The following is a 12,876-nucleotide window of genomic DNA, read 5'->3' as shown; positions in this document are numbered from 1 at the left end:
TTTGGTAAGTGTATAAACTACTGTTTGTGTTCTCTTTCCTAACTACTGTAACTGATGTGTGTGCTGTCTGTTTCTGCCTCTCTGTCTCTCTCTCTCTCTTTCTCTCTGTTTCTGCCTCGGTCTCTCTCTCTCTATGTCTCTCACTCTCTCTGTCTCTCTCTCTCTGTTTCTGCCTCTGTGTCTCTCTCTCTATGTCTCTCTCTCTCTCTGTTTTCTCTCTCTCTGCCTGTCTCTCTCTCTGTCTCTGCCTCTGTGTCTCTCTCTATGTCTCTCTCTCTCTCTCTATGTCTCTCTCTCTCTCTGTTTTCTCTCTCTATGTCTCTCTCTCTCTCTGCCTGTCTCTCTCTCTGTTTCTGCCTCTGTGTCTCTCTCTCTCTCTGTTTTCTCTCTCTATGTCTCTCTCTCTCTCTGTTTTCTCTCTCTCTGTTTCTGCCGCTCTATCTATCTCTCGCTGGCTGCTATCTGAGTGAGTATACCTCGACAGCTACAGCATGCTACAAACCTGTCTTGTTACCATGAAACTGGCATCATGTAATCTAGCTGGGGCACCTGACGTCTCTCTATCCCTGTCTCTCTTTCTCTAACAGCCCCTGCAATGGGTTTGAATGTTTCAGTTCCACTAGCGGACGATAACATGACTGATTTGGTAAGTGGCTTGGGAACTAACAATCTACAGGGACAGTCTGCATGTGGTCCAAATAGACTTAACATAGTAGGACTTACCATAGTCACAGGACTTAGTGGCAGGTCTCTACACTAGCAGCCCTGTGCTGTCTGTCCGCTTCCATGTCCGCACTACTCTGTATTCTCTCTTCCCTTGTTATTCTACTCTTTCTCTCTATCTCTCTATTCTCTCCACCCCCACCCCACCTCCCTCTGTAGTATAACATAACAGGTCTGGACTGGAGTCAGCTGAGTAAGAAGGAGTGTGTGAAGTATGGCGGCGCCCTGTTGGGAAACACCTGTAAGTACGTCCCTGACCTGGCCCTCATGTCCTTCATCCTGTTCTTCGGGACCTACTCCATGACCGTCTCACTCAAGAAGTTCAAGACCAGCCGGTACTTCCCCACCATGGTGAGACACAGAGGGCCATAGAACATGAGACATGGGATGCAGGGGACAGAGGGCATGGGGGACATACGGGACAGAGGACACAGGGGTACATAGGAGACATGGGACTTGTGGAAACAGGGACACAGGGGGCAGAGGACACGTGGACAGAAGACACAGGGGGACCTTTATGTTTTTTGTGTAATGGGTCGGAAGCTTAAACTGAACTCCTTCCCTTTTCTTGGCTGCCAACTCCCCCTCTCCCGTATCCCCCCCTCCTGTCCTTCCTGTCCATGCCCCTCCTCTTCCTGTCTGTGCTCCAGTGCCGCTCCCTGATTGGTGATTTCTCGATCATCATCTCAATCCTGGTATTCTGTGGGATAGACTACCTGTTAGGGCTGGAGACACCCAAACTGCATGTGCCCACTGAATTAACATTAACATACTGACACTTTATTCTCTGTTTTATTTCATCTCTCTCTCCTGGTTGTGTATTTGTTTTGTACCTTTGTCTCTCCATCTCTACCACCCCTCTGTTTGTCTGTCTGTTTCCCTTTTTGTTTCTTGTCTGTCTGTGTGTGTGGGCGGGCCTAGCTGAGGAAGCTGATCAGTGATTTCTCAATCTTCATGTCAATCATGACATTTGTGGGTCTGGATATGCTTGTAGGGCTGGACACACCCAAACTAATCGTACCCACAGAGTTTAAGGTATTTCTAACCATTAACCCAATATGTGTGTGTGTGATTCACAGATGCATGCATTCTGTAATTCAATCTCTGTTTGTAGGTGTATGTCTGTGAGTTGCATGTATCTTTTTGTCAGATTTAGTGACTCATGTAGTTTTGATTTGACTGTGTAAACTGCATGGTTGATGTGCATGTTTTTAGCACCACACAGGGCTTAATGGAAGAGGACAACAGTGTCTCATTGTGACTCAAATCAAATTCCATTTTAATTGGCACATGCTTCGTAAACAACAGGTGTAGACTGGCAGTAAAATGCTTACTTACTGGTCCTTTTCCAATAATTAAAGATAAAGATACATTTTGTTAAATATAAATATAAATAAATGTTAAATATGAATAGCGGCACGAGGAATACATAGCTAATAACAATAATAAGTCAAAATAAGATGGCAGGGAGCTCAGCCCCAGTGATGCAGCTGTACAAATTTGTGAGGACCTGGTGGCCCGTGACAAATATTTTCAGCCTCCTGAGGAGGAAGAGGCGCTGCCATGGCCTCTTCACAACTGTGTGGGTGTGTGTGGCCCATTTTAATTCCTTAGTGATGTGGACACCGAGGATCTTGAAGCTCTCGACCTGCTCTACTACAGCCCCATCGATCTGGATGGGGGCGTGCTTGGCCCTCCGTTTCCTGTAGTCCACGATCAGCTCCTTTGTCATGCTGACATTGAGGGAGAGGTTGTTGTCCCTATAGGCTGCCTCATCGTTGTCAGTGATCAGTTCTACCACCGTCGTGTCAACAAACGGTGCTGAAGTCATGCGCAGCCACATAGTTGAGTGCAACGGCTGTCGTGGGTTGAAGAAGGTGAGGACCAAGGTGCAGCGTGGTACGTGTTCATCTTTATTTATGAATTGAACACTGAATGAAAAAACAACAAAAGAGAATGAACAAAACCGAAACAGTTCTGTCTGGTACAGAATACAAAAACAGAAAACAACCACCCACAAACACAGGTGGGAACAGGCTACCTAAGTATGGTTCTCAATCAGAGACAACGATTGACAGCTAGCTGCCTCTGATTGGGAACCATACCAGGCCAAACACATAGAAATACAACACACAGAACAAAAGCAAGAATGAAAAACATAGAATGCCCACCCCAACTCACGCCCTGACCAAACCAAAACAGAGACATAAAAAAGGAACTAAGGTCAGGACGTGACAATACCCCCACCCAAAGGTGCAGACTCCAGCCGCAAAACCTGAACCTATAGGGGAGGGTCTGGGTGGGCATTTCACCGCGGTGGTGGCTCTGGTGCGGGACGTAGACCCCACTCCACCTTAGTCTTGGCCCACTTAGGTGGCGCCTCTGGAGTGGCGACCCTCGCCGCAGACTCCGAACTGGGGACCCTTACCGCGGGTCCCAAACAGGATTGAGATACTAGAGGCGCCGGACAGGCGGGAGACTCTGGCGGCACCGGAGTCTCCCGCTAGGGCTGGTGCCGTATAACCCGGGCCAGGGAGACGCACTGGAGACCAGATGCGCTGAGCCAGCATCATCCCTCCTGGCTCGATGCCCACTATAGCCCGGCCGATTCGAGGAGCTGCGATGTAGCACACCGGGCTATGCGTGCGCACTGGGGACACTGTGTCTTCACCGCATAACACGGTGCCTGCCCGGCCACGGTAAGCACGGGTAGTTGGCTCAGGTCTCCTACCTGACACTCCCCGTGTGCCCCCTCCAAAACAAATTCTGGGGCTGCCACTCGTGCACGTTACCTCGAGCCAATTCCTTGTAGTGTCGCCGCTCCGCTCTAGCTGCCTGCCTGAATAAAGGTTAAATAAATATGTGTGTGTGTGTGTGTGCGTGTGTGCGTGTTGTGCAGCCGACGCGTCCAGACCGTGGCTGGTTGGTGATGCCGTTTGGTAAGAACCCGTGGTGGGTGTACGTGGCCAGCGCCGTTCCTGCTCTCCTGGTCACCATCCTCATCTTCATGGACCAACAGATCAGCGCTGTCATCGTCAACCGCAAAGAGAACAAACTCAAGGTACAGTACGACCGCAATTATAACACAACAGAACACAGAAACATACTTACTTACTTACTCGTTATAAGTCTTCTTTAAAAAAAAATGAACATAATGTCAATCTAAACACAACCATTCTATACCCATAAACACAACAGCAAAACAGAACACAAACTGCAGATAAAAACTCTTGAACGTTACCTCACCCCACCTTTTCTCTCCCCCTCCAACAGAAAGGTTGTGGGTACCATCTGGACCTGTTCTGGGTGGGTATTCTGATGGCAGTGTGTTCCTTCCTGGGCCTGCCCTGGTACGTGGCTGCCACTGTCATCTCCATCGCCCACATCGACTCTCTGAAGATGGAGAGTGAGTCCAGCGCCCCAGGAGAGCAGCCCCAGTTCCTGGGAGTCAGGTAAGGAGAGGTTGGGGGAGGGGTTAGGGGTGTGAGTGAGTGCGTGCGTGTGGGGGAGCTTAACATTGTTGTCATGTATTGCTCACCAGGTGCCCTTAGAGTTCCTCAATGAGCCTGACACCTTGATAAGCTAATTTCCTGACGATGGCTCACCGTGCTTTGTACTTGGCGACTTCAACCTTCCAACTCTTTCTTTCCCGTTCCTTACCTCTTTTTACCTCACTCTTTCCCAGTCCTTTCCCACTCATAAGTCAGACTGTTTGCCTACTAACCTCACTGCCATCCCCCTCCAGGTCTCTGATCACTACTTTGTTTCCTTTTCCTCTCCTCCAACCCTAGCCACTCAGACTCTACCCAGATGCAGATGAGGTAGACTCCCAATTAATCAGAATATTGCTGGTCTGCAGTGGTGTAAAGTACTGAAGTAAAAATACTTTAAAGTACTAGTTACGTCGTTTTGGGGGGTATCTGTACTTTACTATTTTTTATTTTTTTACAACTTTTACTCCAATACATTCTTAAAGAAAATAATGTACTTTTTACTCCATACATTTTCCCTGACAGGCAAAAGTACTCCCTGGTCATCCCTACTGCATCTGATCTGGCGGACTCACTAAACACAAATACTTCATTTGTAAAATAGGTTTTAGTGTTGGGGTGTGCCCCTGACTATTCATACATTTAATAAACAATAAAATTATGTCATCTGGTTTGCTTAATAAAAGGGAATTTGGAATGACTTATACTTTTACTTTGGATACTTAGTATATTTTATCAACGATATTTACTTTTACTCAAGTATCACAATTGGATACTTTTCCCACCACTGCCCAGATGGTCGTGCGCCATCGCAATCTTTGCTTTCTCTCTCACACTACTCTTTTCTCTTCTATCCTATTATCTGTCCCTTCTGCTAAATCCTTCTCCCTCCTGTCTCCTGATTCTGCCTCGTCGACCCTACTCTCCTCCCTTACAGCATCCTATGACTCGTATTGTCCTCTTTCCTCCCGGCCGGCTTGGCCCTCCTGTCCTGCTCTGAGCTTACAGAAGAGGGCTGCGGGCAGCGGAGCAAAAATGGAGGAAAACTAAACTTCCATAGGACCTATCATCCTTTCACAATGCCAAGCGTCGCCTGGAGTGGTGTGAAGCCTGCCAACATTGGACTCTGGAGTAGTGCGTTCTCTGGAGTGATGAATCACGCTTTACCATCTGGCAGTCTGACCTGAAAATCTGGGATTGGCAAATCCCAGGAGAACGCCACCTCCCCCAATGCATAGTGACACAGTTTCCACTGCTCCAGAGTCCAATGGTGGCAAGCTTTACACCACTCCAGCCAATGCTTGGTATTGCGCATGGTGATCATTGACTTGTGTGCGGCTCCTCGGCCATGGAAACCCATTTCATGAAGCTTCTGATGAACAGTTATTTTGTTGATGTTGCTTCCAGAGGCAGTTTGGAACTCGGTAGTGAGTGTTTCAACCGAGGACAGATGAGTTTTACGCACTACACGCTTCAGCACTCGGTGATCCCGTTCTGTGACCTTGTGTGGCCTACCTGTCATGCAGGTGAAAGAGGACCCAAAAGCGACTTGGCGAAAACAGAGTCTTTAATCCAGTAAAGTAAATACAAACAAAAAACACAACTTTCACTCGAAATCACGAGGACAAACTGGAGACTCGATCTTGAACAGCAGGTGAACAGCAGGTTGCCTCGGGAAGGCACTTGAACCAGACAGACTCAGACACCTGCTCACCACGCAGCATCTGAGGAAAACACGACACGACAGGGCGATACACAAACACAGCACGGTGAATTCTAGACAAGGAACCGACAGGACAGGAACGGAACACAAAGGAAGAAATAGGGACTCTAATCAGGGGAAAGGATCGGGAACAGGTGTGGGAAGACTAAATGATTGATTAGGGGAATAGGAACAGCTGGGAGCAGGAACGGAACGATAGAGAGAAGAGAGAGCGAGAGAGTGAGAGAGGGAGGGGGAGAGAGAGGGATAGAAAGAGGGAAAGAACCTAATAAGACCAGCAGGGAAACGAATAGAATGGGAAGCACAGGGACAAGACAAGATAATAAATGGAAGAACTTAGCAGTTGAGGCGTTGTTGCTCCTAGGCATTTCCACTTCAAAATTTTTCCATATTTTGCGGAAAGAATGTTGCTTCCAATGTAATTGTCTGCATAATTTCCAATCCCCCATATTTTTTTGGTAAATATATATATCCATACACGCATGCATATATATACACATATATACATACACATACCTATATAGACATACATACTTTTTAAAGAATATACCTTTATTATTATTCCCCGCAAACCCTACCGCCGATCCCCCAATTGAAGTAAACACTTTTGCTTCTACCTTCAATCCATACATCTTACACACATTCTACAGACACAGTCCACTTTACAATAGTTCTCTCTTGTTTGTTCTTAGTCCCTTCCTCTATTTCTGATGTCCATCCAGTTTGATTTCTATTTGTAACTATGCTATTTCACAAAAGTTCTGAACCTATATATATTTTACAGATCCCGTATGCTTTACATTGTTTATCTTGTTATTAGTCCCACCCTTCAGCTCCATTCAACCCCTCCCATCTGTCTCTCAACATCATCCATTTCGGATTTCTACTTGCCATATATTTTTCATCTGTGCTGTGATGCTTCACAAAATATTTGAACCCTCCTATTCTCATAGCTTCTACAGATTGTAAATTAAAAATAAACATTTTTGCTAAAATAATTATTACATTATTGATTGATAGACTATGGCTTTTCAAATCACCCAGTATTGCTATCTGTGGTGTTAGTTCCAGGCAAATGTTGCAATTCTTCAGCCATTCCTTGATCTGTGACCAAAAACGAGCTACATATGGACAATACCAAAATAAATGATCTAATGACTCTGCCTCCTCACAGCAGAATCTGCTGAGCTGGGAAGATTGTATCCCCCATATATATAACATTCTATTAGTTGCAAGAATTTTGTATAGTAATTTATATTGAAAAAGTTTTGAATCCGGCGTTGTTTTGCGTATCAATTCATAAACCATGTGCCTTGGAATGGGAACATCGAAAATCTCTTCCCAACTATTTTGCAACTTATATGGCACAGCTGTCAGTTTCTTGGTCCTTAAATTAAATTGGTATATGTTTTTATTTATCACACTTTTCTTTAACCATTTATGTTCTTTAATACAGGAGCTGACATACAAGTTCCTTACTTTTCCCCGTCTACTTGCCTCTTCCATTTTTGTGGTAATGCCGCAATTAATTGGTTGTAATTTTGGGTAGAGCAGACATTTCCATATGTCTGTGTTAGTCTGCATGTGTGACATAACTCCACCAGTCCTATTTATGATATCATTCACTAAAATGTACCTTTTTACATTTTTTTGTTGTTGATAAATACAGTTTTTTTAATCAATTAGTATATTTGAATTTAACCACAATATTTGCTGTAGTATTTGTTCCGTCCTTTCAGGTGGATTAAACTAAAATTGCAACCAACTTTCTAAGGCTTGTTTAAAAAATAAAGATATTTTAGAGATTATTTCCTTTTCAAAGAACCGAAAGTGAGCAGGTGTAATCTGAATAAAGGGGGAAAGGCCCTTCCTGAATATAGGATGAGACATTCATACCAATTGACTAGAGAACCAGTTTGGATTTAAGTATAACTTTTGTATGACTGATGCCTTTAGTGAGAGGTCAAATGCTTTAATATTTAACCATTTCTGCCCACCGAATTCATATTCGTTATATAAATAGGCCCTTTTAATTTTATCTGGTTTGCCGTTCCAAATCAAATTAAATATTTTTTGTTCATATAATTTAAAAAGCAGGTCACGAGATGTAGGCAAAACCATAAGCAAATAGGTCAGCTGTGATATAACTAAGGAGTTAATCAGGGTGATTTTTCCACAAATAGACAGGTATTTTCCTTTCCATGGTAGCAAGATCTTATCTATTTTGTTAACTTTCTATAAAAATGTATTGCAGTGAGATCATTTCTTTCTTTTGGGATTTGTATACCGAGTATGTCCACATCTCCATCAGACCATTTCATTGGTCAACTACATGGTAATGTAAAATGTGCATTTTTTAGTGATCCAATACGTAATATGGTAACATTTATCATCATTTGGTTTTAATCCAGAGAGGATAGCAAAATTATCTAGATCCTCTAAGAGGCCGTGGAGAGACTCCAAATGTGGTTTTAAAAGAAAACATGAATCATCAGCGTACAATGACACCTTAGTTTTTAGGCCACGGATTTCTAATCCCTTAATATTATTGTTTGATCAAATCTTAACGGCTAACATTTCGATGGCAATAATAAATAGATATGCCGATAGTGGACAACCTTGTTTTACTCCTCTAGATAGTTTAAAACTTTCTGAGATGTAGCCATTATTTACTATTTTACACCTAGGGTTACTATACATAACCCTAACCCATTTTACAAGAGATTCCCCAAAATTGAAATATTCTAAGCATTTATATATAAACTCCAGTCGTACTTTATCAAAAGCCTTTTCAAAATCAGCTATGAAAACCAGGCATTTTGCTACGATTTTTGCATCACAACCGTGAAGTGTAAGAGGTCTCCAATTTTTTTAAATGGACTGGATCTTTGGGTCCTGTTTCAGTAATAATGATATTAGACCTTGATGCGTGTCTGATAATCTACCATTTATATAGGAGTGGTTAAAACGGTCAGTGTTTGTCTATGGAGATTGCATGGCTGTATGCTCAATTGTATATACCTGTCAGCAACAGGTGTGGCTGAAATAGCTGAATCCACTAATTTGAAGGGGTATCCACATACTTTGTATATATAGTGTATCTTAAGATGAATGCACTAACTGTAAGTCGTTCTGGATAAAAGCATCTGCTAAATGACTAAAATGTCAAATCTAAATGTCTGTGTGGTACAGGGAACAGAGGTTGACGGGTATTCTGGTGTTTGTCCTAAATGGAGTCTCCATCTTCCTAGCTCCTGTCCTGCAGGTGAGTCAGTGAGAGAATGGGCCTAACCGTCACATGCAGTGGGTGGTGTTGTGGAGGATTGTGTTAACCGGTATATTGTATTCCCCCAGTACATCCCCATGCCTGTTCTCTACGGTGTCTTCCTTTACATGGGAGTGGCCTCACTTGCTGGAATACAGGTACATTTCACATGTGTGTGTGTGTGTGTGTTTGTATATGTGCTTACTCACCCTCCTCCTCTTTCATTCCTAGTTCTGGGAACGTATAAAGCTGTACCTGATGCCAGCCAAGCACCAGCCAGACTTCTCCTTCCTGCGTCATGTTCCTCTGAGGAGGGTTCACCTGTTCACCCTGGTCCAGATCATCTGTCTGGCTGTCCTCTGGATCCTCAAGTCTACTGTCGCTGCCATCATCTTCCCTGTCATGGTGTGTGTGTGTGTGTGTGTGTGTGTGTGTGTGTGTGTGTGTGTGTGTGTGTGTGTGTGTGTGTGTGTGTGTGTGTGTGTGTGTGTGTGTGTGTGTGTGTGTGTGTGTGTGTGTGTGTGTGTGTGTGTGTGTGTGTGTGTGTGTGTGTGTGTGTGTGTGTGTGTGTGTGTGTGTGTGTTGCATCGATTGATGGGGATAACCTCTGTCTGTAGATCCTGGGTCTGATGGTGGTGCGTAAGATGATGGACCTGATGTTCTCTCAACATGACCTGGCCTGGCTGGACGACATCCTGCCGGAGAAAGACAAGAAGAAGGAGAAAGGGGGGAAGAAAAAGAAAGACAACAAAAAGACCAAAGCAGCAGCAGAGACGGAGAGCGACGAGGAGGTAAGAGACGAGGACTAGCAGAAACACACACACAGTATCAGGCTGACAGTGTGTTGTGGTGTGTAGGACTGGCTCCATCTGTTGTGTTGAGTGTGTTATCTCTGACTAATATGTTTCTCCTTTCTCTGTCCCACAGTGTTGCTGAAAAGGCACTGTATAACACTTACTACTGTCTGTCTCATAGTCTGTCTCGACGTCTGTCTGTCTGTCTGTCTTGACGTCTGTCTGTCTGGACGTCTGTCTGTCTGGACGTCCGTCTGTCTGTCTGTCTGTCTGTCTGGACATCTCGATGTCTGTCTGTCTGGGCGTCTGTCTGTCTGAACGTCTGTCTGTCTTGATGTCTTTCTCCTTCCAACTTTCACCTGCATGGTTCAATCCTCTCTGTGTATTATTTAAGCATTTAATTGCACCATTTACTGTTTACACTGTATCCTGTGCATATAATGAATAAACTTTGATTCAATGGTTGTGACGTTTTGCTTCGATTTAAGCATGCAGATTGTGTGAGCGTGTGCGTTCATGTCCACGTATATTTGGGGCATCATCGCTCACGCCTCTGTTGAGCCACTCCCCTGATGGTTCCTCCTGCACGCTGATTGGTTCCCCCCTCTGTCACTCAGCCCAAGACTCCCCTCCCTCCTCCAGTGAAGATACTCATGGACACCATAGACCTGCCTAAAGACCCTGACCCCTCTGTAACCCCACCCACTCAGGCCCCCGTCTCTGGCTGGGAGTAAACCTCTCTTTTGAGATTGACCAAAGGAGTGACAACTGTTGTTTGTATTACTGTGATGTCATTGTTGTGCGACAGATGGAGCAGCTAGATTTATGTTATGATGTTGTGAGACACTGATGGTTTTATTATTTTTTTTGTCTTCCTTCTCTCCTACCTCACCTGATTCTTCACTCTGCCATTCAACCCCTCCTATCTCTGTGTGTGTGTGTGCGCATGTGCGTGCGTGTATGTATGCATATGTGTGTGTGTGTTTGCTTGTGTACGTGTCTGTGTGTACAGGAGAAGAACGTTTACTCTAGTGTGAATCCTGATAACATTGAGCTGGACCGCAGGTACTGTGTGCTCAAACTGCACGTCCCCTACAGTGACCTGATACAACCTGCCATCACACACACCGACTGAGGAGTACATGGCCAGCAGGACCACAACTACACACACACACACACACACACACACACACACACACACACACACACACACACACACACACACACACACACACACACACACACACACACACACACACACACACACACACACACACACACACACACACACACACACACACACACACACACACACACACACACACACACACACATTTCACTTGATGGCATTCAGTTGTACAACTGACTTGTTATCCTCCTTTTCCTTCTGTACAATTACCGACACATGCTAGGAACCATTTAGCAAAGTTCCATTCAATTAGCATTCTTTAGCACCCAAACACTTTATACACATTTAATTTCATATAAATATATACAAATATTCCATAAACTGTAGATATGATGTGATATTTAACATGTAAACATATGTCTATTAGATTCAGTTGGATAGTAGTTATTGTATTATAAGTGTGTTATGCATCACCTTTACTCGTAAACATTGTATAAATCACTGTAGTGTCTGGTAGACATACCCAGACACATGGATCACATGCCATTCTGAACCTTAAGTCTACTGTCCAAAGCTGTTGGAGCATAAATCGCAGTGTGTGATCTTCTCTTCGTTCAAAATATTCTCTGAGCTCCAGCACCTACTCAAACCACTGGATGTTGTGTGTGTAATGTTTTCGAGGCGAAGGTCGAGTCATGCGTTCTCCGAAACATGACCCGCCAAACCGCGCTTCTAAACACCCGCCCGTTTAACCCGGAAGCCAGCTGCACGGAGGAAACACCGTTCAACAGACAGCCGAGGTCAGCCTGCAGGCGCCCGGCCCGCCACAAGAGTCGCTAGAGCGCAATGAACCAAATAACCCCCCCCCGGCCAAACCCGGACGATGCTGGGCCACTGTGCCACTCGGTAGGCAGTAATACAATATTATAATACAATGTTAGTCTGACATCTGAGGGGTGGTGGTTGTCAGGAGTTCATTGGAGACACAATTCAGACCTGATCATTTACATATTTTATATTTTGGAATTATAAGACTTCTCTGATCTACAATGGGACTGTCATCCTCCCCCTTGTCAGTCCCAGCTGGTTTTGTCAGCCACTGCTCTCTCAAGACAAGTGAATTCTGGACCTATGTGTTTGTCTGGGACAATCAATGTTTGTCTGAGAAATACAGAAATAGGTATTTGATTACCGGTACATATAGGTCATGAACCTGCTGCAGTACAGTAAGTCTAGTCTGTCTCACCTCAACCCCTTCACATTACCTCACTTCAGCTCACCTCACCCCGTTTCACCTCACCTCATCCCGGTTTCACCTCACCTCACCCCCCTTCATCTCACCTCACCCCGTTTCACCTCACCTCACCCCCTTCACCTCACCTCACCCCCTTCACCTCACCTCACCCCCTTCACCTCACCTCACCCCCTCACCTCACCCCCGTTTCACCTCACCTCACCCCCTTCATCTTACCTCACCCCCCTTCATCTTACCTCACCCCGTTTCACCTCACCTCACCCCCTTCCTCTCACCTCACCCCCTTCACCTCACCTCGCCCCCAACCCAATCTGTTTACTTTTTGTCACCGTTCAAACTCACATCCTCCTCCAAATCTTTCTAACTACCCCATAACGTTCTTCTCCCGCTCTGTGTGTGTGTGTCTGTGTGCACGCACGTGTTCGTGCATGTGTGTCTGTTTTCCCCTTTGTAGTAATGTGTGCTCTTGCTCGTGTCAGTTAACACATTCTTGTCT

General features: G+C 44.9%; 1 protein-coding gene across 6 annotated transcripts in view; it reads left to right on the top strand.

The window, feature by feature from the left end:
- The window catches only part of LOC124049128 (electrogenic sodium bicarbonate cotransporter 4-like), a 54,280-nt gene extending 42,371 nt beyond the window's left edge, over positions 1-11,909 (top strand). For 4 of the 6 annotated variants that reach the window (XM_046370485.1, XM_046370484.1, XM_046370489.1 and 1 more), the window contains 10 exons: positions 615-646; positions 883-1,074; positions 1,645-1,758; positions 3,623-3,784; positions 3,997-4,175; positions 9,130-9,202; positions 9,292-9,360; positions 9,434-9,607; positions 9,820-9,993; positions 11,009-11,909. In XM_046370485.1, coding sequence (XP_046226441.1) covers positions 615-646; positions 883-1,074; positions 1,645-1,758; positions 3,623-3,784; positions 3,997-4,175; positions 9,130-9,202; positions 9,292-9,360; positions 9,434-9,607; positions 9,820-9,993; positions 11,009-11,131 — 1,292 coding nt within the window. In that variant the 3' untranslated portion in view covers positions 11,132-11,909. Of the gene's footprint in view, positions 1-614; positions 647-882; positions 1,075-1,644; positions 1,759-3,622; positions 3,785-3,996; positions 4,176-9,129; positions 9,203-9,291; positions 9,361-9,433; positions 9,608-9,819; positions 9,994-10,129; positions 10,143-11,008 lie in introns of all 6 variants that reach the window. The other 2 variants (XM_046370487.1, XM_046370486.1) reach the window with 2 other exon arrangements.
- The last annotated feature ends 967 nt before the right edge of the window (positions 11,910-12,876 follow it).

Source organism: Oncorhynchus gorbuscha, linkage group LG11 (assembly GCF_021184085.1).
Source record: "Oncorhynchus gorbuscha isolate QuinsamMale2020 ecotype Even-year linkage group LG11, OgorEven_v1.0, whole genome shotgun sequence".
Lineage (NCBI taxonomy): Eukaryota > Metazoa > Chordata > Actinopteri > Salmoniformes > Salmonidae > Oncorhynchus > Oncorhynchus gorbuscha.
This window is presented reverse-complemented; position numbering and strand designations above follow the sequence as displayed.